At 48.9% G+C, this 27,693-nt stretch overlaps 1 protein-coding gene across 8 annotated transcripts in view; it reads right to left on the bottom strand.

The window, feature by feature from the left end:
- MPRIP (myosin phosphatase Rho interacting protein) overlaps nt 1-27,432 on the bottom strand; it is a 206,753-nt gene extending 179,321 nt beyond the window's left edge. For 4 of the 8 annotated variants that reach the window (XM_063934824.1, XM_063934821.1, XM_063934822.1 and 1 more), the window contains exon 1: nt 27,054-27,432. In XM_063934824.1, the coding sequence (XP_063790894.1) occupies nt 27,054-27,173 (120 nt within the window). In that variant the 5' untranslated portion in view covers nt 27,174-27,432. The remainder of the gene's footprint in view (nt 1-27,053) is intronic. The other 4 variants (XM_063934827.1, XM_063934829.1, XM_063934826.1 and 1 more) reach the window with 3 other exon arrangements.
- Between the last annotated feature and the right edge of the window lie 261 nt (nt 27,433-27,693).

Raw genomic sequence — 27,693 nt, 5'->3', positions numbered from 1 at the left:
GAAGACAGGACCCCACTAGCCCTTTGGGGAGACAGAGGGAGAGTTTGCCAGCACACACCCAAGCGCTATAAATATATATAGGGACAACCTTAATAAGTGTGTTCCCTTTATAGCAGCTCAAATATTATAAAATATCGCCAATAAGAGCCCCCCCCCTCTCTGTTTTTACCCTGTTTCTGTAGTGCAGTGCAGGGGAGAGTCCTGGGAGTCTTCCTCGCAGCGGAGCTGGGCAGGAAAATGGCGCTGTGTGCTGAGGAGAATAGGCCCCGCCCCCTTTTCGGCGGGCTTCTTCTCCCGGTTTTTTTGGAACCTGGCAGGGGTTAAATACATCCATATAGCCCCAGGGGCTATATGTGATATATTTTAGCCAGAATAGGTATATTACATTGCTGCCCAGGGCGCCCCCCCCCAGCGCCCTGCACCCTCAGTGACCGCTGGTGTGAAGTGTGCGGAGAGCAATGGCGCACAGCTGCAGTGCTGTGCGCTACCTCATGAAGACTGAGACGTCTTCTGCCGCCGGTTTCTGGACCTCTTCTCTATTCGGCATCTGCAAGGGGGTCGGCGGCACGGCTCCGGTGACCCATCCAGGCTGTACCTGTGATCGTCCCTCTGGAGCTAGTGTCCAGTAGCCTAAGAAGCAAATCCATCCTGCACGCAGGTGAGTTCACTTCTTCTCCCCTAAGTCCCTCGTTGCAGTGAGCCTGTTGCCAGCAGGACTCACTGAAAATAAAAAACCTAACAAACTTTTTCTAAGCAGCTCTTTAGGAGAGCCACCTAGATTGCACCCTGCTCGGACAGGCACAAAAACCTAACTGAGGCTTGGAGGAGGGTCATGGGGGGAGGAGCCAGTACACACCACCTAGTGGTCAAACTTTTAAATTTTGTGCCCTGTCTCCTGCGGAGCCGCTATTCCCCCATGGTCCTGACGGAGTCCCAGCATCCACTAGGACGTCAGAGAAAAAAAAAAAAAAATTATATATATATATATATAACAAAGCCTAGAACATACTGCTCTACTTGTTCTGCCCCCCAAGCAATTTGCCATCCTTTCCCCCACCAATGCAAAGCCCAGCTCCCTCTCCTCATCCATGCTGGGATATGTAGTTCTACAACAACTGGAAAACCACAGGACTCTTACGCCTATTTCAAATACTAGTACTGATGTCAGGCGCTATCAACAGTTATAAATAGTGTATAAATAAATAGATAATTCTCTTACAGCTCATACAATTTAAATAGCCGCAAACAAGGTGAAATGGCCTGTGGAAATGGCCAACACAATCACACCTGATTGAAACCAGGTGTAGCAAAAATAATTCTAGTTAACCTCTTGCGCTATTGAATTAAAGGTAACATGACTTGAAGACACTTAATTAATGATTGAAATAGATTTAATATCCATAAAATAAATTATAAACATAAAAATGAATAGTTAAGTATGCGCATACACATAAAAGCATCCACTAGGACGTCAGAGAAAAAAAAAATATATATATATATATATATATATATATATATAACAAAGCCTAGAACATACTGCTCTACTTGTTCTGCCCCCCAAGCAATTTGCCATCCTTTCCCCCACCAATGCAAAGCCCAGCTCCCTCTCCTCATCCATGCTGGGATATGTAGTTCTACAACAACTGGAAAACCACAGGACTCTTACGCCTATTTCAAATAGCCCCAAAGTAAACGCAAAATACTACAATACATAAACGCTGTGCATCCTCCCACATAACACAAAGTAACAGCATCAACAGAGGCGTTCCCAAAATAATTGCCAAGATCAAAGGCGAGTAACGAGATTCCGCAGGAAAAAGGAAAGAAAAACAAGCGGATCGTGTAAGAAGATTCCATTGAAATTAAGGTCTATATCCTGGTTGTTAACCCTCAAGCTGTTGACTCTAACAAAGCCTTAAAGACGCATGTATTTATTTATTTATTTTTAGCTCCAATTTAAGCAGCCACACCACATAGATAGAACCTGCCCGCAGAGCCCATCAGCTCATCCAGTCATGGCTGATTTTCTGACCACTACCGTGTATATATAGTTCTTTTTCTACTACGATTAGGGACCTTATTCAGTAAGGATTGCATGCTGGAGGCCGCCCAACGCAGGGCAAGGCCGCCCAGCATGCCATCAGTCTCCCCCCACCCCCTCCTTTGCCACGCTGAAATTGCGGTCACACCGCAATTTCAGCGTGATCGCTAAAAACAAGGTATCCTCCTACCGGCGCAGCCTGGCTGTGCTCGCAAGAGGCCCGCCGCCATTTTTCTGATCACAGCGGCTGTGTGTGACGGCACGCAGCCGCCTCAATCACACCATGCCCCCGTTCACGCTGCCACACCCGTTTTTAAGCCACGCCCCCGCAACACTCCATCTTGGAAATGGAGTGTTGCCACCACCGCACCCCCACCCTGCGCAAACGCCTCTGCCTGTAATCAGGCAGAGGCACCCGCTGAAAATACAGCTGCATGCGCAGGACGGGCACTGAGCATGCGTCTGCATACTCAGTCGTTTTTGCAGTTTCGATCGCGTATTGCGATTCAGCCTGCATGAAGGCCTATGTCTGGATTGTACTTTTGGATGTACTTTATGCCCTGCAATGCTTGTTAATAAATCATTTAGAATATCACACGTTTTCAATAAAAAGGTGACGTATAAGTCACCAAAGTTTTACAGAGGTGTGCAGGTGTGAGATAAGGGGCGGCAGCTGTTACCACAATAGTGTTCATCCTGCACCTTATCAGCGAGGAGGGCACAATGTTATTTTGAAGGCCAAGACGTGATGCATCGCTACAGCGATATATCACGTATTAAAGTTTGCCACTAAAAATTTAAATATGCCCTCCTCACTGATTCGTTGCAAGAGTGAACACTAACAATATGATGTAACTTATTATACAGAAAAGGGGTGCAATCCTAGTGCAATGTACCTGTACTGGCAAAGGTAGAACTTGTGTGAAATTCATTTCTCTGACGTCCTAGTGGATGCTGGGACTCCGTAAGGACCATGGGGAATAGCGGCTCCGCAGGAGACAGGGCACAAAATAAAAGTTTAAGGATCAGGTGGTGTGCACTGGCTCCTCCCCCTATGACCCTCCTCCAAGCCTCAGTTAGATTTTTGTGCCCGGCCGAGAAGGGTGCAATCTAGGTGGCTCTCCTGAGCTGCTTAGAATAAAAGTTTAGTTTAGGTTTTTTTATTTTCAGTGAGTCCTGCTGGCAACAGGCTCACTGCATCGTGGGACTAAGGGGAGAAGAAGCGAACTCACCTGAGTGCAGAGTGGATTGGGCTTCTTAGGCTACTGGACATTAGCTCCAGAGGGACGATCACAGGTACAGCCTGGATGGGTCACCGGAGCCGCGCCGCCGTCCCCCTTACAGAGCCAGAAGAGACGAAGAGGTCCGGTGAAATCGGCGGCAGAAGACATCCTGTCTTCAGACTAAGGTAGCGCACAGCACCGCAGCTGTGCGCCATTGCTCTCAGCACACTTCACACTCCGGTCACTGAGGGTGCAGGGCGCTGGGGGGGAGCGCCCTGAGACGCAATATAACAGTATATACCTTAGGTGGCAAAAAGAATACATCACATATAGCTCCTGGGCTATATGGATGTATTTTAACCCCTGCCATTTTTACACAAAAAAGCGGGAGATAAGGACGTCGTGAAGGGGCGGAGCCTATCTCCTCAGCACACAAGCGCCATTTTCCCTCACAGCTCCGCTGGAAGGACGGCTCCCTGACTCTCCCCTGCAGTCCTGCTTCAGAATCAGGGTAAAAAAGAGAAGGGGGGGCATTTTTGGCAGCAAATAACGATAATAACAGCAGCTATAAGGGAATAACACTTATATAAGGTTATCCCTGTATATATATAGCGCTGGGTGTGTGCTGGCAGACTCTCCCTCTGTCTCTCCAAAGGGCTAAGTGGGGTCCTGTCCTCTATCAGAACATTCCCGGTGTGTGTGCTGTGTGTCGGTACGCGTGTGTCGACATGTATGAGGAGGAAAATGATGTGGAGGCGGAGCAGTTGCCTGTGTTGGTGATGTCACCCCCTAGGGAGTCGACACCTGACTGGATGATTGTATTTAAACAATTAAGTGATAATGTCAGCAATTTGCAAAAAACTGTTGACGACATGAGACAGCCGGCAAATCAATTAGTGCCTGTCCAGGCGTCTCAGACACCGTCAGGGGCGCTAAAACGCCCGTTACCTCAGTGGGTCGACACAGACCCTGACACAGATACTGAGTCTAGTGTCGACGGTGACGAGACAAACGTAATGTCCAGTAGGGACACACGTTACATGATCACGGCAATGAAAGAGGCATTGAACCTTTCTGACACTACAAGTACCACAAAGAAGGGTATTATGTGGGGTGTGAAAAAACTACCAATAGTTTTTCCTGAGTCAGAGGAAATAAATGAGGTGTGTGATAAAGCGTGGGTTTCCCCCGATAAAAAACAGCTAATTTCTAATAAATTATTAGCATTATATCCCTTCCCGCCAGAGGTTAGGGCGCGTTGGGAAACACCCCCTAGGGTAGATAAGGCGCTCACACGTTTATCTAAACAAGTAGCGTTACCGTCTCCTGATACGGCCACCCTCAAAGAACCAGCTGATAGAAGGCTGGAAAATATCCTAAAAAGTATATAAACACATACTGGTGTTATACTGCGACCAGCAATCGCCTCAGCCTGGATGTGCAGTGCTGGAGTCGCATGGTCGGATTCCCTGACTGAGAATATTGATACCCTGGATAGGGACAATATTTTGTTAACTATAGAACATTTAAAGGATGCATTGCTATATATGCGTGATGCACAGAGGGATATTTGCACCCTGGCATCAAGAGTAAGTGCTATGTCCATCTCTGCCAGAAGAGCGTTATGGACGCGACAGTGGTCAGGGGATGCGGATTCCAAACGGCACATGGAAGTATTGCCGTATAAAGGGGAGGAGTTATTTGGGGCTGGTCTATCGGACCTGGTGGCCACGGCAACGGCTGGGAAATCCACCTTTTTACCCCAGGTCACTTCACATCAGCAGAAAAAGACACCGTCTTTTCAAACTCAGTCCTTTCGTTCCCATAAGTACAAGCGAGCAAAAGGCCACTCCTTTCTGCCCCGGGGCAGAGGAAGAGAAAAAAGACTGCACCGTGCAGCCGCTTCCCAGGAGCAGAAGCCCTCCCCTGCTTCTGCCAAGTCTTCAGCATGACGCTGGGGCTTTACAAGCAGACTCAGATATGGTGGGGGCCCGTCTCAAGAATTTCAACGCGCAGTGGGCTCACTCGCAAGTGGATCCCTGGATTCTACAGGTAGTATCGCAGGGGTACAAACTGGAATTCGAGGCGTTTCCCCCTCGTCGGTTCCTGAAGTCTGCTTTACCAAAGTCTCCCTCCGACAGGGAGGCAGTTTTGGAAGCCATTCACAAGCTGTATTCCCAGCAGGTGATAATCAAGGTACCCCTCCTGCAACAGGGAAAGGGGTATTATTCCACGCTGTTTGTGGTACCGAAGCCGGACGGCTCGGTGAGACCAATTTTAAATCTGAAATCCTTGAACACTTACATAAAAAGGAGTCACTCAGAGCAGTGATAGCGAACCTGGAAGAAGGGGACTATATGGTGTCTCTGGACATCAAAGATGCTTATCTCCACGTCCCAATATACCCTTCTCACCAAGGGTACCTCAGGTTTGTAGTACAAAACTGTCATTATCAGTTTCAGACGCTGCCGTTTGGATTGTCCACGGCACCTCGGGTCTTTACCAAGGTAATGGCCGAAATGATGATTCTTCTACGAAGAAAAGGCATTTTAATTATCCCTTACTTGGACGATCTCCTGATAAGGGCAAGATCCAGGGAACAGTTAGAAGTCGGAGTAGCACTATCTCAGGTAGTGTTACGTCAGCACGGGTGGATTCTAAATATTCCAAAATCGCAGCTGATTAAAACGACACGTCTACTGTTCCTAGGAATGATTCTGGACACAGTCCAGAAGAAGGTGTTTCTCCCGGAGGAGAAGGCCAGGGAGTTATCCGAGCTAGTCAGGAACCTCCTAAAACCAGGCCAGGTCTCAGTGCATCAGTGCACGAGGGTCCTGGGAAAAATGGTGGCTTCCTACGAAGCGATTCCATTCGGAAGATTCCATGCAAGAACGTTTCAGTGGGATCTACTGGACAAATGGTCCGGATCGCATCTGCAGATGCATCAGCGGATAACCCTGTCGCCAAGGACAAGGGTGTCTCTCCTGTGGTGGCTGCAGAGTGCTCATCTACTAGAGGGCCGCAGATTTGGCATTCAGGATTGGATCCTGGTAACCACGGATGCCAGCCTGAGAGGCTGGGGAGCAGTCACACAGGGAAGGAATTTCCAGGGCTTGTGGTCAAGCATGGAAACATCTCTTCATATAAACATTCTGGAACTAAGGGCCATTTACAATGCCCTAAGTCAAGCAAAACCTCTGCTTCAGGGTCAGGCGGTGTTGATCCAATCGGACAACATCATGTCAGTCGCCCACGTAAACAGACAGGGCGGCACGAGAAGCAGGAGGGCAATGGCAGAAGCTGCAAGGATTCTTCGCTGGGCGGAAAATCATGTGATAGCACTGTCAGCAGTGTTCATTCCGGGAGTGGACAACTGGGAAGCAGACTTCCTCAGCAGACACGACCTTCACCCGGGAGAGTGGGGACTTCACCCAGAAGTCTTCCACCTGATTGTAAACCGTTGGGAAAAACCAAAGGTGGACATGATGGCGTCACGTCTAAACAAAAAACTGGACAGATATTGCGCCAGGTCAAGGGACCCTCAGGCAATAGCAGTGGACGCTCTGGTAACGCCGTGGGTGTACCAGTCAGTGTATGTGTTCCCTCCTCTGCCTCTCATACCAAAAGTACTGAGAATCATAAGAAGGAGAGGAGTAAGAACTATACTCGTGGTTCCGGATTGGCCAAGAAGGACTTGGTACCCGGAACTTCAAGAGATGCTCACGGACGAACCGTGGCCTCTACCTCTAAGAAAGGACCTGCTACTGCAGGGGCCTTGTCTGTTCCAAGACTTACCGCGGCTGCGTTTGACGGCATGGCGGTTGAACGCCGGATCCTGAGGGAAAAAGGCATTCCAGAAGAAGTCATCCCTACTCTGGTCAAAGCCAGGAAGGACGTAACCGCAAAACATTATCACCGCATTTGGCGTAAATATGTTGCGTGGTGTGAGGCCAAGAAGGCCCCTACAGAGGAATTTCAACTGGGTCGTTTCCTTCATTTTCTGCAAACAGGACTGTCTATGGGCCTAAAATTAGGGTCCATTAAGGTTCAAATTTCGGCCCTGTCGATTTTCTTCCAGAAAGAACTGGCTTCAGTACCTGAAGTTCAGACATTTGTAAAAGGGGTGCTGCACATACAGCCTCCTTTTGTGCCTCCAGTGGCACCTTGGGATCTCAATGTGGTGTTGAGTTTTCTAAAGTCACATTGGTTTGAACCACTTTCCACTGTGGACTTAAAATATCTCACATGGAAGGTGTCGATGCTGTTAGCCTTGGCTTCAGCCAGGCGTGTGTCAGAATTGGCGGCTTTATCATATAAAAGCCCTTACTTAATTTTTCATTCTGACAGGGCGGAATTGAGGACTCGTCCTCAATTTCTACCTAAGGTGGTTTCTGCATTTCACATGAACCAACCTATTGTGGTACCTGCGGCTACCAGGGACTTAGAGGACTCTAAGTTGCTTGACGTTGTCAGGGCCTTGAAAATATATGTTTCCAGGACGGCTGGAGTCAGAAAATCTGACTCGCTGTTTATCCTGTATGCACCCAACAAGCTGGGTGCTCCTGCTTCAAAGCAGACGATTGCTCGTTGGATTTGTAGTACAATTCAGCTTGCACATTCTGTGGCAGGATTGCCACAGCCAAAATCAGTAAAAGCCCATTCCACAAGGAAAGTGGGCTCATCTTGGGCGGCTGCCCGAGGGGTCTCGGCTTTACAACTTTGCCGAGCAGCTACTTGGTCAGGGGCAAACACATTTGCTAAATTCTACAAATTTGATACCCTGGCTGAGGAGGACCTGGAGTTCTCTCATTCGGTGCTGCAGAGTCATCCGCACTCTCCCGCCCGTTTGGGAGCTTTGGTATAATCCCCATGGTCCTTACGGAGTTCCCAGCATCCACTAGGACGTCAGAGAAAAATAAGATTTTACTTACCGATAAATCTATTTCTCGGAGTCCGTAGTGGATGCTGGGGTTCCTGAAAGGACCATGGGGAATAGCGGCTCCGCAGGAGACAGGGCACAAAAAGTAAAGCTTTCCGATCAGGTGGTGTGCACTGGCTCCTCCCCCTATGACCCTCCTCCAGACTCCAGTTAGGTACTGTGCCCGGACGAGCGTACACAATAAGGGAGGATTTTGAATCCCGGGTAAGACTCATACCAGCCACACCAATCACACCGTACAACTTGTGATCTAAACCCAGTTAACAGTATGATAACAGCGGAGCCTCTGAAAGATGGCTTCCTTTAACAATAACCCGAATTAGTTAACAATAACTATGTACAACTTATGCAGATAATCCGCACTTGGGATGGGCGCCCAGCATCCACTACGGACTCCGAGAAATAGATTTATCGGTAAGTAAAATCTTATTTTCTCTATCGTCCTAGTGGATGCTGGGGTTCCTGAAAGGACCATGGGGATTATACCAAAGCTCCCAAACGGGCGGGAGAGTGCGGATGACTCTGCAGCACCGAATGAGAGAACTCCAGGTCCTCCTTAGCCAGAGTATCAAATTTGTAAAATTTTACAAACGTGTTCTCCCCTGACCACGTAGCTGCTCGGCAAAGTTGTAATGCCGAGACCCCTCGGGCAGCCGCCCAAGATGAGCCCACCTTCCTTGTGGAGTGGGCCTTTACAGATTTAGGCTGTGGCAAGCCTGCCACAGAATGTGCAAGTTGGATTGTGCTACAGATCCAACGAGCAATCGTCTGCTTAGACGCAGGAGCACCCATCTTGTTGGGTGCATACAATATAAACAACGAGTCAGATTTTCTGACTCCAGCTGTCCTTGCAATATATATTTTTAATGCTCTGACAACGTCCAGTAACTTGGAGTCCTCCAAGTCACTTGTAGCCGCAGGCACTACAATAGGCTGGTTCAGATGAAATGCTGACACCACCTTAGGGAGAAAATGCGGACGAGTTCGCAGTTCTGCCCTGTCCGAATGGAAAATCAGATATGGGCTTTTGTAAGATAAAGCTGCCAATTCTGACACTCTCCTGGCAGAAGCCAGGGCTAGAAGCATGGTCACTTTCCATGTGAGATATTTCAAATCCACCTTTTTTAGTGGTTCAAACCAATGAGATTTTAGGAAGTCCAAAACCACATTTAGATCCCACGGTGCCACTGGAGGCACCACAGGAGGCTGTATATGCAGCACTCCCTTAACAAAGGTCTGGACTTCAGGGACTGAAGCCAATTCTTTTTGAAAGAAAATCGACAGGGCCGAAATTTGAACCTTAATAGATCCCAATTTGAGACCCATTGACAATCCTGATTGCAGGAAATGTAGGAATCGACCCAGTTGAAATTCCTCCGTCGGAGCACTCCGATCTTCGCACCACGCAACATATTTTCGCCAAATTCGGTGATAATGTTGCACGGTTACTTCCTTCCTTGCTTTAATCAAAGTAGGAATGACTTCTTCCGGCATGCCTCTTTCCTTTAGGATCCGGCGTTCAACCGCCATGCCGTCAAACGCAGCCGCGGTAAGTCTTGAAACAGACAGGGACCCTGCTGAAGCAAGTCCCTCCTTAGAGGTAGAGGCCACGGATCTTCCGTGATCATCTCTTGAAGTTCCGGGTACCAAGTCCTCCTTGGCCAATCCGGAACCACTAGTATCGTTCTTACGCCTCTTTGCCGTATAATTCTCAATACTTTTGGTATGAGAGGCAGAGGAGGAAACACATACACCGACTGGTACACCCAAGGCGTTACCAGCGCGTCCACAGCTATTGCCTGCGGATCTCTTGACCTGGCGCAATACCTGTCCAGTTTTTTGTTGAGGCGAGACGCCATCATGTCCACCATTGGTCTTTCCCAACGGGTTACCAGCATGTGGAAGACTTCTGGATGAAGTCCCCACTCTCCCGGGTGAAGATCGTGTCTGCTGAGGAAGTCTGCTTCCCAGTTGTCCACTCCCGGGATGAACACTGCTGACAGTGCTATCACATGATTCTCTGCCCAGCGAAGAATCCTTGCAGCTTCTGCCATTGCCCTCCTGCTTCTTGTGCCGCCCTGTCTGTTCACATGGGCGACTGCCGTGATGTTGTCCGACTGGATCAATACCGGTTTTCCCTGAAGCAGAGGTTCTGCCTGGTTTAGAGCATTGTATATTGCTCTTAGTTCCAGAATGTTTATGTGAAGAGACGTTTCCAGGCTCGTCCATACTCCCTGGAAGTTTCTTCCTTGTGTGACTGCTCCCCAGCCTCTCAGGCTGGCGTCCGTGGTCACCAGGATCCAATCCTGTATGCCGAATCTGCGGCCCTCCAATAGATGAGCACTCTGCAACCACCACAGAAGAGACACCCTTGTCCTTGGAGACAGGGTTATCCGTAGGTGCATCTGAAGATGCGACCCTGACCATTTGTCCAACAGATCCCTTTGGAAAATTCTTGCGTGGAATCTGCCGAATGGAATCGCTTCGTAAGAAGCCACCATTTTTCCCAGGACTCTTGTGCATTGATGTACAGACACCTTTCCTGGTTTTAGGAGGTTCCTGACAAGCTCGGATAACTCCTTGGCTTTTTCCTCCGGGAGAAAAACCTTTTTCTGAACCGTGTCCAGAATCATCCCTAGGAACAGCAGACGAGTTGTCGGCATTAACTGGGATTTTGGAATATTCAGAATCCACCCGTGCTGTTTTAGCACTTCTTGAGACAGTGCTAATCCCATCTCTAGCTGTTCTCTGGACCTCGCCCTTATTAGGAGATCGTCCAAGTATGGGATAATTAATACGCCTTTTCTTCGAAGAAGAATCATCATCTCGGCCATTACCTTTGTAAAGATCCGAGGTGCCGTGGACAATCCGAACGGCAGCGTCTGAAACTGATAGTGACAGTTTTGTACAACGAACCTGAGGTACCCCTGGTGTGAGGGGTAAATTGGAACGTGGAGATACGCATCCTTGATGTCCAAGGATACCATAAAGTTCCCCTCTTCCAGGTTCGCTATCACTGCTCTGAGTGACTCCATTTTGAACTTGAACTTCTTTATGTACAGGTTCAAGGACTTCAGATTTAGAATAGGCCTTACCGAGCCATCCGGCTTCGGTACCACAAAAAGAGTGGAATAATACCCCTTCCCTTGTTGCAGAAGAGGTACCTTGACTATCACCTGCTGAGAGTACAGCTTGTGAATGGCTTCCAACACCGTCTCCCTTTCGGAGGGGGACGTTGGTAAAGCAGACCTCAGGAAACGGCGAGGTGGATCTGTCTCTAATTCCAACCTGTATCCCTGAGATATTATCTGCAGGATCCAGGGATCTACTTGCGAGTGAGCCCACTGCGCGCTGTAATTTTTGAGACGACCGCCCACCGTCCCCGAGTCCGCTTGAGAAGCCCCAGCGTCATGCTGAGGCTTTTGTAGAAGCCGGGGAGGGCTTCTGATCCTGGGAAGGAGCTGCGTGTTGCTGTCTCTTCCCTCGACCTTTGCCTCGTGGCAAATATGAATAGCCCTTTGCTCTCTTATTTTTAAAGGAACGAAAGGGCTGCGGTTGAAAAGTCGGTGCCTTTTTCTGTTGGGGAGTGACTTGAGGTAGAAAGGTGGATTTCCCGGCTGTAGCCGTGGCCACCAAATCTGATAGACCGACTCCAAATAACTCCTCCCCCTTATACGGCAAAACTTCCATATGCCGTTTTGAATCCGCATCGCCTGTCCACTGTCGCGTCCATAAAGCTCTTCTGGCCGAAATGGACATAGCACTTACCCGTGATGCCAGTGTGCATATATCCCTCTGTGCATCACGCATATAAAGAAATGCATCCTTTATTTGTTCTAACGACAGTAGAATATTGTCCCTGTCCAGGGTATCAATATTTTCAATCAGGGATTCTGACCAAACTACCCCCGCACTGCCCATCCAGGCAGTTGCTACAGCTGGTCGTAGTATAACACCTGCATGTGTGTATATACTTTTTTGGATATTTTCCATCCTCCTATCTGATGGATCTTTAAGTGCGGCCGTCTCAGGAGAGGGTAACGCCACTTGTTTAGATAAGCGTGTTAGCGCCTTGTCCACCCTAGGAGGTGTTTCCCAGCGCTCCCAAACCTCTGGCGGGAAAGGGTATAATGCCAATAATTTCTTTGAAATTATCAGCTTTTTATCAGGGGCAACCCACGCTTCATTACACACGTCATTTAGTTCTTCTGATTCAGGAAAAAATAAGAATTTACTTACCGATAATTCTATTTCTCGGAGTCCGTAGTGGATGCTGGGGTTCCTGAAAGGACCATGGGGAATAGCGGCTCCGCAGGAGACAGGGCACAAAAAAGTAAAGCTTTACTAGGTCAGGTGGTGTGCACTGGCTCCTCCCCCTATGACCCTCCTCCAGACTCCAGTTAGGTACTGTGCCCGGACGAGCATACACAATAAGGGAGGCATTTTGAATCCCGGGTAAGACTCATACCAGCCACACCAATCACACCGTACAACTTGTGATCTAAACCCAGTTAACAGTATGACAACAGAAAGGGCCTCTTAGAGATGGCTCCTTAACAATAACCCGAATTAGTTAACAATAACTATGTACAAGTATTGCAGATAATCCGCACTTGGGATGGGCGCCCAGCATCCACTACGGACTCCGAGAAATAGAATTATCGGTAAGTAAATTCTTATTTTCTCTATCGTCCTAAGTGGATGCTGGGGTTCCTGAAAGGACCATGGGGATTATACCAAAGCTCCCAAACGGGCGGGAGAGTGCGGATGACTCTGCAGCACCGAATGAGAGAACTCCAGGTCCTCCTTTGCCAGGGTATCAAATTTGTAAAATTTTACAAACGTGTTCTCCCCCGACCACGTAGCTGCTCGGCAGAGTTGTAATGCCGAGACCCCTCGGGCAGCCGCCCAAGATGAGCCCACCTTCCTTGTGGAGTGGGCTTTTACAGTTTTAGGCTGTGGCAGGCCTGCCACAGAATGTGCAAGTTGAATTGTGTTACAAATCCAACGAGCAATCGACTGCTTAGAAGCAGGTGCGCCCAACTTGTTGGGTGCATACAATATAAACAGCGAGTCAGATTTTCTGACTCCAGCCGTCCTTGCAATGTATATTTTTAAGGCTCTGACAACGTCCAACAACTTGGAGTCCTCCAAGTCGCTAGTGGCCGCAGGCACCACAATAGGTTGGTTCAGATGAAATGCTGATACCACTTTAGGGAGAAAATGCGGACGAGTCCGCAGTTCTGCCCTATCCGAATGGAAGATTAGATAAGGACTTTTATAAGATAAAGCCGCCAATTCAGATACTCTCCTGGCAGAGGCCAGGGCTAGTAACATAGTCACTTTCAATGTGAGATATTTCAAATCCACCTTTTTCAATGGTTCAAACCAATGGGATTTGAGGAAATCTAAAACTACATTTAGATCCCACGGTGCCACCGGAGGCACCACAGGAGGCTGTATATGCAGTACTCCCTTGACAAAAGTCTGGACCTCAGGGACAGAGGCCAATTCTTTTTGGAAGAATATTGACAGGGCCGAAATTTGAACCTTAATGGATCCCAATTTGAGACCCATAGATAATCCTGATTGCAGGAAATGTAGGAAACGACCCAGTTGGAATTCCTCCGTCGGAACCCTCCGATCCTCGCACCACGCTACATATTTTCGCCAAATGCGGTGATAATGTTTCACGGTGACTTCCTTCCGTGCCTTAATCAAGGTAGGAATGACTTCTTCTGGAATGCCTTTCCCTTTTAGGATCTGGCGTTCAACCGCCATGCCGTCAAACGCAGCCGCGGTAAGTCTTGAAAAAGACAGGGACCCTGCTGTAGCAGGTCCCTTCTCAGAGGTAGAGGCCACGGTTCGTCCGTGAGCATCTCTTGAAGTTCCGGATACCAAGTCCTTCTCGGCCAATCCGGAACCACTAGTATTGTTCTTACTCTTCTTTGCCGTATGATCTTCAATACCTTTGGTATGAGCGGCAGAGGAGGAAACACATACACTGACTGGTACACCCAAGGAGTTACCAGTGCGTCCACAGCTATTGCCTGTGGATCTCTTGACCTGGCGCAATATTTGTCCAGTTTCTTGTTGAGGCGAGACGCCATCATGTCTACAATTGGTCTTTCCCAACGGTCTATTAACATGTTGAAGACTTCTGGATGTAGACCCCACTCTCCCGGATGAAGATCGTGTCTGCTGAGGAAGTCTGCTTCCCAGTTGTCCACGCCCGGGATGAACACTGCTGACAGTGCTATCACGTGATTCTCCGCCCAGCGAAGAATCTTGGCAGCTTCTGCCATTGCACTCCTGCTTCTTGTGCCGCCCTGCCTGTTTACATGGGCGACCGCCGTGATGTTGTCCGACTGAATCAACACCGGCTTTCCTTGCAGGAGAAGTTCCGCCTGGCTTAGAGCATTGTAGATTGCTCTTAGTTCCAGAATGTTTATGTGAAGAGACTTTTCCAGACTCGTCCATACTCCCTGGAAGTTTCTTCCTTGTGTGACTGCTCCCCAGCCTCTCAGGCTGGCGTCCGTGGTCACCAGGATCCAATCCTGAATGCCGAATCTGCGGCCTTCTAATAGGTGAGCCTTCTGCAACCACCACAGAAGTGACACCCTTGTCTTTGGTGACAGGGTTATTCGCAGGTGCATCTGCAGATGCGACCCTGACCATTTGTCCAACAGATCCCTTTGGAATATTCTTGCATGGAATCTGCCGAATGTAATTGCTTCGTAAGAAGCCACCATTTTTCCCAGGACTCTTGTGCATTGATGTACTGACACTTTTCCTGGTTTTAGGAGGTTCCTGACCAGATCGGATAACTCCTTGGCTTTTTCCTCTGGAAGGAAAACCTTTTTCTGAACCGTGTCCAGAATCATTCCTAGGAACAGCAGACGAGTTGTCGGGATTAAATGGGATTTTGGAATATTCAGAATCCACCCGTGTTGTCTTAGCACCTCTTGAGATAGTGCTAAAGCTGTCTCCAGCTGTTCTCTGGACCTTGCCCTTATTAGGAGATCGTCCAAGTATGGGATAACTAATACGCCTTTTCTTCGAAGAAGAATCATCATCTCGGCCATTACCTTGGTAAAGACCCGAGGCGCCGTGGACAATCCGAACGGCAGCGTCTGAAACTGATAGTGACAGTTTTGAACAATGAACCTGAGGTACCCCTGGTGTGCGGGGTAAATCGGAACGTGTAGATACGCATCCTTGATGTCCAAGGATACCATAAAGTCCCCTTCTTCCAGGTTCGCTATCACTGCTCTGAGTGACTCCATCTTGAACTTGAACTTTTTTATGTAGAGGTTCAAGGACTTCAGATTTAGAATAGGCCTTACCGAGCCATCCGGCTTCGGTACCACAAATAGAGTGGAATAATACCCCTTTCCTTGTTGTAATAGGGGTACTTTGACTATCACCTGCTGGGCGTACAGCTTGTGAATGGCTTCCAACACCCTCTCCCTTTCGGAAGAGACGGTTGGTAAGGCAGACTTCAGGAAACGATGAGGAGGATCCGTCTCTAATTCCAACCTGTACCCCTGAGATATTATCTGCAGGATCCAGGGGTCTACCTGCGAGTGAGCCCACTGCGCGCTGTAATTTTTGAGACGGCCCCCCACTGTCCCCGAGTCCGCTTGAGAGGCCCCAGCGTCATGCTGAGGTTTTTGCAGGAGCCGGGGAGGGCTTCTGTTCCTGGGAAGGAGCTGCCTGTTGGTGTCTCTTCCCTCTTCCTCTGCCTCGTGGCAGGTACGACAAGCCCTTTGCTCTCTTATTTTTGTAGGAGCGAAAAGGCTGCGGTTGAAAGGTCGGTGCCTTTCTCTGTTGGGGAGTGACTTGAGGTAAAAAAATTGGATTTCCCGGCAGTAGCCGTGGCCACCAAGTCTGATAGACCAACTCCAAATAACTCCTCCCCTTTATACGGCAAAACCTCCATGTGACGTTTTGAATCCGCATCGCCTGTCCACTGTCGTGTCCATAAGGCTCTTCTGGCTGAAATGGACATAGCACTCACCCGAGATGCCAGTGTGCAAATATCCCTCTGTGCATCACGCATATAGATAAATGCATCCTTTATTTGTTCTAACGACAGTAAAACATTGTCCCTATCTAGGGTATCAATATTTTCAATCAGGGATTCTGACCAAACTACTCCAGCACTGCACATCCAGGCAGTTGCTATAGCTGGTCGTAGTATAACACCTGCATGTGTGTATATATTCTTTTGAATAACTTCCATCTTTCTATCTGATGGATCCTTAAGTGCGGCCGTCTCAGGAGAGGGTAACGCCACTTGTTTGGATAAGCGTGTGAGCGCCTTGTCCACCTTAGGGGGTGTTTCCCAGCGCGCCCTAACCTCTGGCGGGAAAGGGTATAATGCCAATAACTTTTTTTTTTGAAATTATCAACTTTTTATCAGGAGCAACCCACGCTTCATCACACACGTCATTTAATTCTTCTGATTCAGGAAAAACTGTTTGTAGTTTTTTCACACCATACATAATACCCTGTTTTACGGTATCTGTAGTATCAGCTAAATGTAACGTCTCCTTCATTGCCAAAATCATATAACGTGTGGCCCTACTGGAAAATACGTTTGAATTTCTACCGTCGTCACTGGAATCAGTGCCCGTGTCTGGGTCTGTGTCGACCGACTGAGGCAAAGGGCGTTTTACAGCCCCTGACGGTGTTTGAGGCGCCTGGACAGGCATTAATTGATTGTCCGGCCGCCTCATGTCCTCAACTGACTGTTTAAGGGAAGATAAACCATCACGTAATTCCACAAATAAAGGCATCCATTCTGGTGTCGACCCCCTGGGGGGTGACATCTGCATATTTGGCAATTGCTCCGCCTCCACACCAATATCGTCCTCATACATGTCGACACCACGTACCGACACACACCGCAAACTCACAGGGAATGCTCTAATGAAGACAGGACCCACTAGCCCTTTTGGGGAGACAGAGGGAGAGTCTGCCAGCACACACCACAAAGCGCTATATATACAAGGGATATCCTTATATTAAGTGCTCCCTTATAGCTGCTTTAATATATATATATATAGCCATTAATGTGCCCCCCCTCTCTGTTTTACCCTGTTTCTGTAGTGCAGTGCAGGGGAGAGACCTGGGAGCCGTTCTGACCAGCGGAGCTGTGACAGAAAATGGCGCCGTGTGCTGAGGAGATAGGCCCCGCCCCTTTTTCGGCGGGTTCTTCTCCCGCTATTTTTCCAGTCAGGCAGGGGTTAAATATCTCCATATAGCCCCTATGGGCTATATGTGAGGTATTTTTAGCCTTGTATAAGGTTTATATTTGCCTCTCAGAGCGCCCCCCCCCAGCGCTCTGCACCCTCAGTGACTGCCCAGTGAAGTGTGCTGAGAGGAAAATGGCGCACAGCTGCAGTGCTGTGCGCTACCTTATGAAGACTGAGGAGTCTTCAGCCGCCGGTTTCCGGACCTCTTCATGCTTCAGCATCTGCAAGGGGGTCGGCGGCGCGGCTCCGGGACCGGACTCCACGGCTGGGCCTGTGTTCGATCCCTCTGGAGCTAATGGTGTCCAGTAGCCAAGCAGCAAATCCACTCTGCATGCAGGTGAGTTTACTACTTTCCCCCTAAGTCCCACGTTGCAGTGATCCTGTTGCCAGCAGGACTCACTGTAAAGAAAAAAAACCTAAACTAAACTTTCTCTAAGCAGCTCTTTAGGAGAGCCACCTAGATTGCACCCTTCTCGTTCGGGCACAAAATCTAACTGGAGTCTGGAGGAGGGTCATAGGGGGAGGAGCCAGTGCACACCACCTGACCTAGTAAAGCTTTACTTTTTTGTGCCCTGTCTCCTGCGGAGCCGCTATTCCCCATGGTCCTTTCAGGAACCCCAGCATCCACTTAGGACGATAGAGAAACTATAGGTAGTTTTTTCATACCCCACATAATACCCTGTTTAGTGGTACCTGTAGTATCAGCTAAATGTAACGCCTCCTTCATTGCCAAAATCATATAACGTGTGGCCCTACTGGAAAATACGGTTGATTCGTCACCGTCACCACTGGAGTCATCGCCTGTGTCTGGGTCTGTGTCGACCGACTGAGGCAAAGGGCGTTTCACAGCCCCTGACGGTGTTTGAGTCGCCTGGACAGGCACTAATTGATTGTCCGGCCGTCTCATGTCGTCAAACGACTGCTTTAGCGTGTTGACACTATCCCGTAGTTCCATAAATAAAGGCATCCATTCTGGTGTCGACCCCCTAGGAGGTGACATCCCCATATTTGGCAATTGCTCCGCCTCCACACCAATATCGTCCTCATACATGTCGACACACACGTACCGACACACAGCAGACACACAGGGAATGCTCCTAATGAAGACAGGACCCACTAGCCCTTTGGGGAGACAGAGGGAGAGTTTGCCAGCACACACCAAAAGCGCTATATATATATCAGGGATAGCCTTATAATAAGTGCTCCCCTATAGCTGCTTTGTTATATAAAAATATCGCCATAAATTTGCCCCCCCTCTCTGTTTTACCCTGTTTCTGTAGTGCAGTGCAGGGGAGAGACCTGGGAGCCGTCCTGACCAGCGGAGCTGTGAGAGGAAATGGCGCCGTGTGCTGAGGAGATAGGCCCCGCCCCTTTTCCGGCGGGCTCGTCTCCCGCTATTTTGAGAAATCAGGCAGGGGTTAAATATCTCCATATAGCCTCTAGGGCTATATGTGAGGTATTTTTAGCCTTTATAGGTACTCATTTTGCCTCCCAGGGCGCCCCCCTCCCAGCGCCCTGCACCCTCAGTGACTGCCGTGTGAAGTGTGCTGAGAGGAAAATGGCGCACAGCTGCAGTGCTGTGCGCTACCTTTAGAAGACTGCAGGAGTCTTCAGCCGCCGATTCTGGACCTCTTCTGTCTTCAGCATCTGCAAGGGGGCCGGCGGCGCGGCTCCGGTGACCATCCAGGCTGTACCTGTGATCGTCCCTCTGGAGCTTGATGTCCAGTAGCCAAGAAGCCAATCCATCCTGCACGCAGGTGAGTTGACTCCTTCTCCCCTCAGTCCCTCGCTGCAGTGATCCTGTTGCCAGCAGGAATCACTGTAACATAAAAAACCTAGCTAAACTTTCTCTAAGCAGCTCTTTAGGAGAGCCACCTAGATTGCACCCTTCTCGGCCGGGCACAAAAATCTAACTGGAGTCTGGAGGAGGGTCATAGGGGGAGGAGCCAGTGCACACCACCTGATCGGAAAGCTTTACTTTTTGTGCCCTGTCTCCTGCGGAGCCGCTATTCCCCATGGTCCTTTCAGGAACCCCAGCATCCACTAGGACGATAGAGAAATAAGATTTTACTTACCGATAAATCTATTTCTCGTAGTCCGTAGTGGATGCTGGGCGCCCATCCCTAGTGCGGATTGTCTGCAATACTTGTATATAGTTATTGTTACAAAAATTCGGGTTATTATTGTTGTGAGCCATCTTTTCAGAGGCTCCTTTGCGTTTATCATACTGTTAACTGGGTTCAGATCACGAGTTGTACGGTGTGATTGGTGTGGCTGGTATGAGTCTTACCCGGGATTCAATATCCTTCCTTATTATGTACGCTCGTCCGGGCACAGTATCCTAACTGAGGCTTGGAGGAGGGTCATAGGGGAGGAGCCAGTGCACACCACCTGATCCTTAAGCTTTTATTTTGTGCCCTGTCTCCTGCGGAGCCGCTATTCCCCATGGTCCTTACGGAGTCCCAGCATCCACTACGGACTACGAGAAATAGATTTATCGGTAAGTAAAATCTTATTTTTTAAAGGTGGAAACCCATCCTTACTGATGCCAATAGTCAGTGAGTGGACAGGTGGCACATTCATGAATATCCGTCACATGCCGTATGCATGGATATATGTATGTACATACATATTGATATTAAAACAGAGCACTCAACAATTATAAAATGTGCCTGGTAGAAGGGAAGCCGTTCCCAAAATGCATTGCAGCAGAGACAGGAGTGCTACCTGTATACATAGAAAGGAGCAGATCCAGATTCCAGTGAAAAGGAGAAGCCTCGAGACCGGTTCCGGAGCCAGGTTCTCCTATATTTACATCAGATGAGTCCAATTTTCAGGAAGAATCTGGTAATCCTCCAATTGTATTATTCTATGATACAGTTTATTTTTATAAAATAAAAGTAACTTTTTTGCACTATATTTTCTGTATGCTTTTGTCTCAATTCAGTGACGGTTGAATAGTGCCAGGAATTAGCTCCCGGCGCTATTTAATACAGTGCAGTGTTAAGTCAGAGAATGCGGGTTCTCCCGGACTAAACAGGGTGTTTTGTCGGGAGAATGGGCATTCTCCGACTTAAGTGCCCAGCGCGATGCTGTTTTTGCCACGCTTCGGGCAGAAATCAGCGTTGTGCCGGCATTTTTGTCACATTTCTGCTCGCACCCTCTGGGTGTCAGCTGGCGCTGTATTGAAGAGTGCTTGGAGCTAATTCCCAGCGCTATTCAACTGTCACTGGATTGAATCGTACCCCATTTATTCCAAGTACAAAACTCACTCTGTGAAATTGGGAGACTGGTGAAGGAAGCAGAGAAATACAGAAAGTTTAAAGGGAAGTACTTTTTGGCATTATATATCCCCTATAGGAAGTGCATACTTTACATTTAAAGCCACAGCGCACCTCTGGGTCTATTTTCTTTTCTTGCCAATTATAAAAGCTACCAGGACGGTTTATAAGAACATTGTGTAATTTATGCACGTCTATAACACGGCCATCATGGCCTGAAAGTAGATTATAGACTGTAAATGTATGAAATACCAATACACACACACACAAAGGAAAGGGTGTGAGAGAGCAATGCTTCTCTGGTGCTTATTACAGGACCCTAGGCACTGCATTCAGGTGTGAGAATCCAGAAGGAGACTTGTGGGGGCCTGCAGTCTGTGTGCGCGCATTATACCCCAGGAAAGAACTGTCAGTCTGGACTAGCCCCCCTGGTGTTACAGCTGCACTCTTCCTGCAGGAACAGCCACTCTGGTGTTAGAGCTGCACTCTTCCTGCAGGTATACTCACCCTGGTGTTACAGCTGCACTCTTCCTGCAGGAACAGCCCCCCTGGTGTTACAGCTGCACTCTTCCTGCAGGAACAGCCCCCCTGGTGTTACAGCTGCACTCTTCCTGCAGGAACAGCCCCCCTGGTGTTACAGCTGCACTCTTCCTGCAGGAACAGCCCCCCTGGTGTTACAGCTGCACTCTTCCTGCAGGAACAGCCCCCCTGGTGTTACAGCTGCACTCTTCCTGCAGGTACGGTCAATCTAGTGGGTTACAACTGCATTCTTCCTGCAGGTACGGTCAACCTAGTGGGCTACAGCTGCATTCGTCCTACAGATACAGTCATCCGGGTATTACAGCTGCTTACACCTGTAGTTATCCTGGTGTTACAGATGCACTCTTCCTGTCATCCGGGTGTTATTGCTGCTTTACAGCTGCACTCTTCCTGCAGGTAGAGCCCCCCTGGTGTTACAGCTGCACTCTTCCTGCAGGTACAGCCACCCTGGTGTTACAGCTGCACTCTTCCTGCAGGTACAGCCACCCTGGTGTTACAGCTGCACTCTTCCTGCAGGTACAGCCACCCTGGTGTGTTACAGTTGCTTACGCCAGCACTTTTTCTGCAGGTATGGTACACTAGTGGGTTATGCAGGTACAGTCACACTAGTGGGTTACAGCTGCTTACACCTGCACTCTTCCAGTAGGTACAGTCACCTTAGTGGTTTACAACTGCTTACACCTGCACTCTTCCTGCAGGTTCGGTCACCCTGGTGGGTTACAGCTGCTTACACCTGCACTCTTCCTGCAGGGACGGTCACCCTGGTGGGTTACAGCTGCTTGCACCTGCACTCTTCCTGCAGGGACGGTCACCCTGGTGGGTTACAGCTGCTTGCACCTGCACTCTTCCTGCAGGTACGGTCCCCCTGGTGGGTTACAGCTGCTTACACCTGCACTCTTCGTGCAGGGACGGTCACCCTGGTGGGTTACAGCTGCTTACACCTGCACTCTTCCTGCAGGGACGGTCACCCTGGTGGGTTACAGCTGCTTACACCTGCATTTTCCCAGCCAAACAGATGTACCATCCAGAAGCTGTTTTACTATCAATGGGAGACACTATTTCCCTGTCACACAAAAGTATAACACCACAACATCACTGCATTCCATTGTCAAGGTAAATGGCGTCTAAACACATCACACCACCCGTATTTAAATCTGCATTTTTCTCTGGGGAAAAAAAAACAAATAAAGAATGTTATGGTGACCCTATTATTAAGGGTAAAGGGACTTTGTTTATTACCCCACAGCAACAAGCAAACATCTTGTGTGAGCAAATCGCTGCACGTACGCCGATGACCGGTGACCACTAACAGCAGAAACACCTGACCAAAATAAATGATTTAAATAGAAATAAAATCAACATTGAAGACTAATATAACTATTATTTACATCAAGGAATTGAAACAACATTAAATAATAATAAATATTTCTCTTACTTTGTCCTATAAAATATATTATACATTTTCATTTAAAAAACTTGCACTTTCCTAAAAAGAAAACAAGCAGACAATATTTTTTCCCAACTAAACATATGTTGGAAAAGGTCTGTATGATAAAACCCTGAAATGACTTTGGCTTTTTAATACTGTGTACGTGGCCTGTTAAACAGCTAGCACAGGTGTTTTGCACCCGCATTCAAGATGCGCATCAGTAATGGGCCCTAAACATTGGCCGAGGTGCCGCCGAGCTGCCCAATGGCCATCGGACGACCCGGCTGCGAGGGGGTGGTGAGGGGGAGGGGGGGGGGGGGGGGGGGAGTTTCTTCACGCCCCCCTGCATGCCAATATGGATGATATTGTCCATGTTGGCCTGCAGGTATGAACGAGCAGGCACCAACGATGAACGAGTGCAGGGCCGCGCATCGTTGGTGCCTACACATTGACCAATATGAACGAGTTCTCGTTCATTAATGAACGAGAACGTTCATATCGCTCAGTTATATCTTCAAGTGTGTAGGGCCTATAAGAATGTGAACTTCTATGCTTTCATTATTCCCATTGTTGCTGTGTGTATTTATTTGTATTTTCCAATGTAGCATCCTCAGCTAAACAAATAAATTAATTAACACGCTTGTGCAGGAGTTTCAAGGTGCATACACACTTGCCGATAAAATTAACGTCGTCGCTCATTTTCACCCTTCCTAAGCATCGTCGCTCACTTCCTCGGCAAGTGTGAATGCCCGTGACAGCGACCGATGCGCTGCCTCGCGGGTCGTTAACGACCCTCGCTGTCGGCCGTGCATGCATGCTCAATCTGGACTGTCGTCCAAGAGCTGCCTGCACGGTCCGGCCGCGGCATGACGTCACTGAGCGATATGAGCGTCATATCGCTCAGCGTGCATGTCCAGCCGCCGACTGCCCGGCCCGGGAGGGAGAAACACTAGACGACGACGCTCATAGAGCACATCGTCTATTTTGTACCCACCTTCAGATACAACTGAAAGCAAAGGGATTGAAAACATTTCAAGAACATGAATGTGAACCCCTAATTAAAGGGGACATTTACAAAGCAGTGATAAGAGTGGAGAAGTGAACCAGTGGAGAAGTTGCCCATGGCAACCAATCAGCACTGAAGTAACGTCTAATGTTTGCATACTGCAAAATGATATAGAGCTGCTGATTGGTTGATGGGGCAACTTCTCCACTAGCTCACTTCTTTGCTCTTATCACTGCTTAGTAAATGTCCCCTTAAGATCCTATGCTATCTAAGGATTTTATCCCCTTTCTCCCACTGCTGCCACCCCCTCCCTAAAGCCAACGGCATTTTATGCAAATGAGGCAAAGGAAACCGGTTACGCCGGCACTGAAGTCGCCTTAAGAGAGAAGAGGCTACTGTCACTGTAGTTCTGGGAAAATATGAATTTGGTACATTGGAAAGAAAAAGCTAGTCGAAAGATTTCAATGAAGTCAACTAAACAATATGTCATTTTAGTTATTAAATGTTACTGCTTGCAGAAAATAAATACAGAGTAAAAGGGGCGCTCTTTGCTTGAACCACGATGCCAGGACAGGAGACTGGTACTGAACGTGACGTCTACCTGGATAGCTGCAGCCACTGATTGTGGCATGTGAACAATCAGAGCACAACTCCAGCCAGACAGTGGCAGAGTGTTATCCAGCAGTAGTATGTAACCCAAGGTAGATCCCAGTGAGACGCTACATGTGTGCCTACTAACATAGCAACGTCAAAGAGGGCATTGTTTTTTTTCGGAAGCAGACACCAGAAAATAAAACACGAATGCCAAGAGAACATCCCTGAAGATATATGGCAACCGCCTTCAAGCAACTCATTTATTTCCTGTGTAAACAAAGCTAATCTGGCTATCAGGGAAAGCTGGCATAGCACAATTCACAATACAAGGACACTTTACAAATGTCTGATATTAAAACACACTGGCCTTGCTATTGCTGTAACGCCCAACGTTCAACAGCGACCGTGCCAGAACAGGAGGCACCCACAGACAAAGTGGGCATTTGCTCATGGGATTGGAGATCAGTCCAGCTGCTGTTACTCCCCTTCCTACATACAGGGACAGGCAAGTGGAAATGTTGAGGAATCTTCCCAACACACTTCTAGTCTCCACGGCAGCTCCTGAGCTCCGGAATTCTGCTTGGAGTACAGCACATCCAGGAAATATGCAATTTCCACTGCTAAGTGCTACCCATAAACCCTGAGAGAGTCGCTGGCCCAACGGAACGCTGGCCGATTAACCCTTCCACTACAAACAGGAGGGCGGCCGAGCCCGCATGGAAGGTGCAAAACAAAACGGGCCTACCCCAAAGGCCCACATGAAATAAATGTACTGGATTTTACCATCTTCATCCCAGCAGCCAGAATACTAAACATACGCCAACAATGCTTGCTGTAATAATAATAGATTATACTAATATTATATATAAAGGAAACCATTCAATCATAATATATACAGCAGCAATGAAAGTGTGTTTTAATAATCCAGGGCCCGTCTCTCGCTGTGGACATATATCGGGGTACACAAATGTTATAAGGAATGAATACATTGGTAATGTTCCAGGCTATATGTAAAATGTTTCTAGTACGAGATAAGGTTTCCCATGCTGGCCGCTGATAGGAGGAGCTCTCACCCACAGTAACCTGCCAGATCATAAATGTTTAATACAACTAGGTACACATTTGCAGATGGAAGTGAAAGAGCGAATACAGAATAGGGCTGATCTGAATGTACCAGATGGTATTACCAGGGCACCTGTAACACTGGGTACAGGTGGGTGGCTGGGGCCATAAGTGCAACCAGTGTGGGTAAGAAAAGCCATGTAACGATGCATACAACCGAGTACAGCCAGTCATGGTTAGGAGATTCTATCACACCCCATACCTAAACCTAGGTAGAGCCAGTGAGAGGAGGGTAAGGATGTTTCTCTCCCTGCACCCCAATACAGAGAGTAAGCGAGAGAAGGGAATGTTACCCCCACAGCTACACCCCAATTGAGAGAGGACAGCATGTCACCCCATATTTGCACCCCAACGGAGAGAGTGAGCATGGAAGGCATGCCACCTCAACAGAGAGTGAGGGAGAGGAGAACATAACACCACATGTCTACTCCCTAATACAGTCAGTGAGGAAGGCATGTCACCCCATATCTACAGCCCAATAGAGAGTGAGCGAGAGGAGAGCATGTCTCCTCTATGACTACATACACCCCTATATCTATACCCCAACTGAGAGAGGCCCAGATGCATCATCGTTTGGAAACTGATAAATTGGAGAGTGAAAAGTACCAGCCAATCAGCTCCTAACTTCCATGTCACAGGCTGTATTTGAAAAAATGACAGTTAGGAGCTGATTGGCTGGCACTTTCTCACTCTCCATTTTATCACTTTCTAAGCGATGATGCATCTAGCTCAGAGGGAGAAAGGGCATATCACCCCCATATCTACACCCCAATAAAGATAGTGAAGGGGAGGGGGACATGTGTGTCCCCCCATATCTACACCCCAATACAGGCAGTGAAGGGGGGAGGGGAATGTCACCCCCTATAACTACACCCCGATACAGAGTGCAGGAGAACATGTCACTCCACCCCATATCTACACCCCAATGCAGACAGTGAAGGAGAGGGGGACACGTCACCCCCATATCTACAACCCAATACAGATAGTGAAAGGGAGAGGGGACACGTCACCCCCTCCCCTCATATCTACTCCCCAATACAGATAGTGAAGGGGAGAGGGGACATGTCACCCCCTCCCCCCCTCCCATATCTACTCCCCAATACAGACAGTGAAGGGGAGACATGTCACCCCCCCCCCCTTCCCTCCCATATCTACTCCCCAATACAGACAGTGAAGGGGAGGGGGGACATGTCACCCCCCCCCCCCCCCCCATATCTACTCCCCAATACAGATAGTGAAGGGGAGGGGAACATGTCACCCCCTCCCATATCTGCTCCCCAATACAGACAGTGAAGGGGGGACATGTCACCCCCTCCCATATCTACTCCCCAATACAGATAGTGAAGGGGAGGGGGGGGACATGTCACCCCCTCCCCCCCTCCCATATCTACTCCCCAATACAGATAGTGAATGAGAGGGGGGGACATGTCACCCCATCCCCCCCATATCTACACCCCAATGCAGACAGTGAAGGGGTATGTCACCCCCTATCTACAATCCGATGCAGAGTGAGGGGGGAGGGAGCATGTCACCACATATCTGGACATGTACAGTGCACTATAGATAGCAGCCGCTGGGGGGCGCCCAGGAGCCCGGGGGCCCCTGGCAGCTCTCTCACCTGGTTGAGGTCCTCGTCGGACAGGAGATGGGACTCCCGGGGCTTGAAGCAGTTCTGACATTTGCTCTTGTTGAAGATATTGGCCTGGAACTTCTTACACGGGTTCTCCTTCGCCGACATGGTGGGGGCGGGGATGTCGCGGCGCAGTGCGGGCGGTGAGAGGATCTAGGGGCCCTCCCCCATCGCTCGGGCCACACTCACATCCCGGAGCGGAGCTGCTCCGATGATCCCGGCCGGTTCCCCGATCTGCTCTCCGCCGCTTACTGAGACATTGGAACGAGCCGGGCGAGAGGCACCGGGCGGGGCCAACGGGAAACTGACGGACGGTGGGCACAGCCAATCAGCGCACAGCGCGCCCTCCCCCATCCCCTGTTCCCGCAGGATAACAAAAGAAAGCCGAGCTTCGGCTGCTAGCGAGGATGGCTGTCACCGGGGGCGGGGTCACAGCGCAGGTTAGCTAGACGCGCAGCATTCCCCAGGGACCCTGTGACAGCTGCTGGGGAGGGGCCTGTGCTGCTCTGTATACACTGTATCATGTCTATGTGTGTATATACACTGCCCACTACGCTATGTATACACTGCACTATGCATCACGCCTGTGTGTATATACCCTGCACACTGCACTATGCATCATACCTGT

This window comes from Pseudophryne corroboree, chromosome 7 (genome assembly GCF_028390025.1).
Source record: "Pseudophryne corroboree isolate aPseCor3 chromosome 7, aPseCor3.hap2, whole genome shotgun sequence".
Lineage (NCBI taxonomy): Eukaryota > Metazoa > Chordata > Amphibia > Anura > Myobatrachidae > Pseudophryne > Pseudophryne corroboree.
Note: the sequence above shows the minus strand (reverse complement) of the source record. Positions and strands in the feature narration are given on the sequence as shown.